Here is a 4615-nt window from a genome sequence, read left to right as displayed (position 1 = left end):
ACTCCAATTACATGTTTGACTTTCTTTTTTCTCTTATAAAATATTCACAAGAGATTATCCTTGATTTTATAAGGATTTTTTATATTAATATCGTGACCCAATCAAAGTACTTTGTTTCTATATGTTCATCCATAACAATCATTCAAGCGGGATAAAAAAAAGTATGCCAATAAATTTGATTGACATGCTTTAAAATCAATTTAACAATAGACTTGATTCGTCTCCTTTTTAAGTTCAATGTATAATGATGATATTGAAAATTATATAGATCGACATTTCATATTATTAAATATAAAATGTAAGAATAACATAATGGATTTAATCAAGTTCATAATATAAAGCAAACTTATTTTTCTCTTTTTAAAATTTTTTAGTAGAGTTCCAATAAAAATGAAAATTTAATAAGATTTGTAGATTACCAAAGATTCAAGAGCTACGCACGCCAGACCTTGTTCTTCAGTCCCTTAGGGATAAACCTCGACAACCTACAAAAAGACATCGTGAATCAGGTCATCAAAGGAAAAAAGGGAAGACAGAAGAAAAAAAGAGATATATCAGGTAACATTAAAGATGATAGACATATCATCAACCATCTAAACAAGGGATCGAGCTTGGAAATTACCCAGAAGAGGAGCCAGAACTATTGTGAGTTCCTCCGACCACGCACCAACATCTTGTTGCCGAGGAGGCGGATTAGGAGAAACAGTATTGAGTACTCCCTTACACTTGATATATATAGGCTAGTTTTAGAAAACCTAAGGGCTTTTTGGTGTGTTAGATTGGGCCTGTGGCCATTTTTTTTATCTTTGTTTTTTCTTCGATCATTTATAAGAATTGGTCTTAGGAAATTAAAAACTTTTTTAAAAAAAAAAAACAATGAAATACAAAATACTACTTGATTGAAAAGTTAATTTTGTAGCAGAGTCCGAATCTAAAATCTCTAATTAAGGATGAATGAATACTTATTACTCACTAACAAATATAACAATATTGGATTCACATGAATGATGTAACTTTTGAAGCATAAATTCAACACACAGGCAGAGCCAAAACATAGTGAAAATATAAATTGGAACATATCTTATGTAATTACCCTCCACGTCATTTCCTCTTTATTACTTTCTTTTATGCTTTTAGAGTTTTTCTATAGCGAGTCCAAGTCATTTATGACTTTTTGGGTTATGAGTGGTAGATTTGCACTCATTTGAGGTTTTTTAGTTCAACAATTAGAGTACTCAATGTCTAATTGTGTCCTATTTTGATGATATCTTGATGATTTGCAGCTATGGAGGCTAAAGGACAATGCAACGATGAATGAATGAATGAGAAAAGAGGCCAAAACACTGAAAAGAGTAGAAATCTCCAAACTGATGACCGCCTAAACAAAAGAGTGAATCACCCAATGGGCTGAATATCACCGAAAATGACAGTATTTGATGTCCAATATCAAGGAAGATTAGCGAAGAGAGGTCACATCGGTGATTCACCGAATTAATAAAGGCGAACCCAAACTCATCGCCGAAAGTGACAGATTGCTGAGTGAAAATGAAGGTTAAATTAGGTGAACAAGGTGAAATTCGGCTACTCGCCGATCATAAAAGGCGTATTCCATCAAGTCCGCCCATTGAAGTTCAAACACCTAAAGCCTTAAGCCAGTGAAGGGTGAACTGAAATAAATTTTGGAGAAAGTATAAATAAATTGGAAGAGAGAGAAAGTGGATTTTTGATCAATTTTTACTCATTAGACACTGAAATAGAGAATATTCAGTTTTGTTCTTAGTTTTGAGGTTTTGGTTAACCTTATAATCGACATTTAAGGGTTGAAAACGAAGTGAGTGCTTAAGATTATTGTTCAATTTCAATACAGTGATAGCTGCTAACTTCATAGGTATAATTTCTTTGTCTTTTATGATGTGTAGCTAAAATCCCAAGTTCTAGGGGTGTAAATTATGGGGTTGGGTGTTGATTTAAATTAGTGGGTCTTTTCCCTTGCTCTATTTTATTTTTTTTCAATCATGAATTTGAATTGTTTAGCATGAACTTAATTTAAGGTGGCCAAATTAATCCTACTCTAGATCTCAAATTGGTGCTTGAAAGAGACCAATAGGAATGGATAATTAACTCAATGTGTGAAACTTAATTGATTCTAGTTGCAAAATCAAGGAAATGGGTTGATTTGTGAATTACATAGATGAGACATAAAGGATATTCTATGAACTAATGCTATGAGATCGAAAGAAGATTAGTGTTACTAATAATTACCCAACTTATCTATGGTTCTTAGGCTTTATTGAGCAAGCAATTGTATGCCTAGTTAACATCAATGCAAACCTCCACACCCCTAGATTTAATCTAAACTATCTTTACAAAAATTAATATTTGTTAGGTTGATTGTTACCTTTTGGAAGAAGTAACTTGCTTCTTCTTTCTCCTCTATTTTTTTTTACCCTTTTTCCTTTTTCTTTATTCCTTAATTTTTGAGTATTTTTTTGTACTTCTATAAAATAAATAAAATTTTGAATTGCGTCCAATTTAAAGAAAATGATTAATTAGATGAATTCATTTTATTTTATTTTTGAAATGGAAAATAAGATCTATTTTCTCTTTTTAGATTACATTAGGTTACGAATTTTAGTTTTTTTTAAAAAAAAATGAAATATAACAATTTGAAATGATTAGAAGTAGAATTTTCAATAAATTATCATAATTAAGGTATTCACGATTTCTTTATCCGCATGAAATTGATTAAAATTCGTGAACACTTATAGATTGCCTATTTATTAGTTCTTCGACTAATTTTTAATAATAATTTATTACTTTAATAAATGAATGATATAGTGTTTGAATTAACTTTAATAGGAAGTAGACATGATATTGTATTAAAACTATAAATCTAGTAATTCGATTTTTGACTTTTAAAAAAGTCATAACATTATAATGTCAATATTTATTTTTTCAAAAAAAAATTGATTGTTTTCTCTGATGTCAACTTAATGTGAAGATTTATTTTTTTCCTTAATTATTTTATTTAAGAGGAAACACAAATCTGGACTCTAATCAAAATAAAATTTGTCTTTTTATTTCTACTTAATTATAAAAAGTTCACTTTAAATATGATGATATATAATTTTCCTAGTTTTTAATAATATACGATGATATATAAGTTATTTGAAAAAACAAAAGGTGTGTCATCCCAAAAAGAAAGTTATATCTGTAAGAAGATAAGGTTAACCATAATCTAAAATGGTTGGAGTAAAGTGTATGTGTATGTCCATGTCCACAATTTTTGCATCTTCATCTCTACCACCTACTGACCCTAAGTTAAAACCTCCATTTCTCAAAAGCCAAACAAGAGTTGAAAGGAAACTGTCAGTTGCAGAGATTGAAAGAGCCATTGGTGCTGGCATTTTTAAAGATAGAGATACCAGCAGGTACGTATCCCTTCTTTTACTGGCAATTGGGCGGGTTGAGTAAAATTTGGACAGGTCAAAATGAATTAAGACAATAAACGAGTTAAGACTCAACCCAACCCAAATCTATTGTGGCCAAAATGGATTGGGTTAAAACAGATTAGGTGACAAGTTAATAATGGGTCATAACCCAATTCACTCAATTTTTCCTAGGTTTTAATAGTTTTATTTGTTATTTTATAAGTTTTTAGTATCTAATAAAAAAAATTCATTATTAACTACATATAACATATAAAATCAAAAAAGAAAATTAAAAAATATTTTGACAAGATTTTATCAAAAATCAATTTGGATTACATATCAATCCAATTTTTAATGGGTTGAAATGTGTTAGGTTGAGATACGTTGAGCTAATAAATGGACAGATCAATAATCAACTCAAACCTAAATGGATTGGATCGGGTTGTACAGGTTGAGTTTGATTTTGCCACTTCTATCTGATATTACCATCTCAACTTTTTCTTTTTTGGTTTAATTTATTAAGGAGTGCAAAGGAGAATAAAACATTGTTTGATTCAATTTTGTCCAATTCTGTTGGGGAGAATGAAGGGGATGTTGAGAAGAAGCTAAGACAAACTGGTGAATGGCTTATTCATAAAACTGAAAACACATCTGCCTCTACTGGTAATTATTCAATTACTTTTCTTTTATTTACTTCCTTGTAGTATATACTAATATATTTTAATAAATATTTTGTCACAGGAAAACAGATTTTAGTTGCTGTCTTTCAATGGATTCTACCAATGTGGATTATTGCATTTCTTCTTGCTTCTGGGATCCTCAACCTACCATTTCTTGATGACTTGCTTTTGTAAACAATATATATCCCCTTACATATTCAACTTACATTACTTTCTTTCATACTCCCTCGGTACATTTTTATTTTGCATGTTGCTAGGGGTGGAATTAGGAACGGGGGAGGGGTGTCACGCATGACATTGTTTTGTCTGAAAAAATTGCTAAATAGGTACATACGGTTAAGAAACGAAAGCAAACTTAGAGGGTCTCTATATATTATAAGTGACACTACTTGAACAAAAGAAGTGCGTAGCTTAGTTGTTTTTTGTTTTATTTTTTAGAAAAAATATAATAATATACATAAATTGTGTTTTATTTGTATTTTTTTGTAAATACGGTTTATATTA

General features: G+C 30.0%; 1 protein-coding gene across 1 annotated transcript; it reads left to right on the top strand.

The window, feature by feature from the left end:
* Positions 1 to 3176: 3176 nt before the first annotated feature.
* Positions 3177 to 4336, top strand: LOC102601753 (probable NAD(P)H dehydrogenase subunit CRR3, chloroplastic). The gene is made up of 3 exons (XM_006338122.2): positions 3177 to 3431; positions 3955 to 4094; positions 4173 to 4336. Exons 1-3 carry the CDS (start codon positions 3244 to 3246, stop codon positions 4283 to 4285), a joined length of 441 nt encoding a protein of 146 aa, XP_006338184.1. The 5' UTR covers positions 3177 to 3243; the 3' UTR covers positions 4286 to 4336.
* Positions 4337 to 4615: the final 279 nt, after the last annotated feature.

This window comes from Solanum tuberosum, unplaced genomic scaffold (assembly GCF_000226075.1).
Source record: "Solanum tuberosum cultivar DM 1-3 516 R44 unplaced genomic scaffold, SolTub_3.0 scf00003, whole genome shotgun sequence".
NCBI lineage: Eukaryota > Viridiplantae > Streptophyta > Magnoliopsida > Solanales > Solanaceae > Solanum > Solanum tuberosum.
Note: the sequence above shows the minus strand (reverse complement) of the source record. Positions and strands in the feature narration are given on the sequence as shown.

Coding starts and splice junctions, on each gene's coding strand:
- LOC102601753 (XM_006338122.2), top strand. CDS start 3,244: ATGGTTGGAGTAAAGTGTATGTGTATGTCCATGTCCACAATTTTTGCA. Junction 3,432..3,954: donor AAAGATAGAGATACCAGCAG/GTACGTATCCCT, acceptor TAATTTATTAAG/GAGTGCAAAGGAGAATAAAA. Junction 4,095..4,172: donor AAACACATCTGCCTCTACTG/GTAATTATTCAA, acceptor ATTTTGTCACAG/GAAAACAGATTTTAGTTGCT.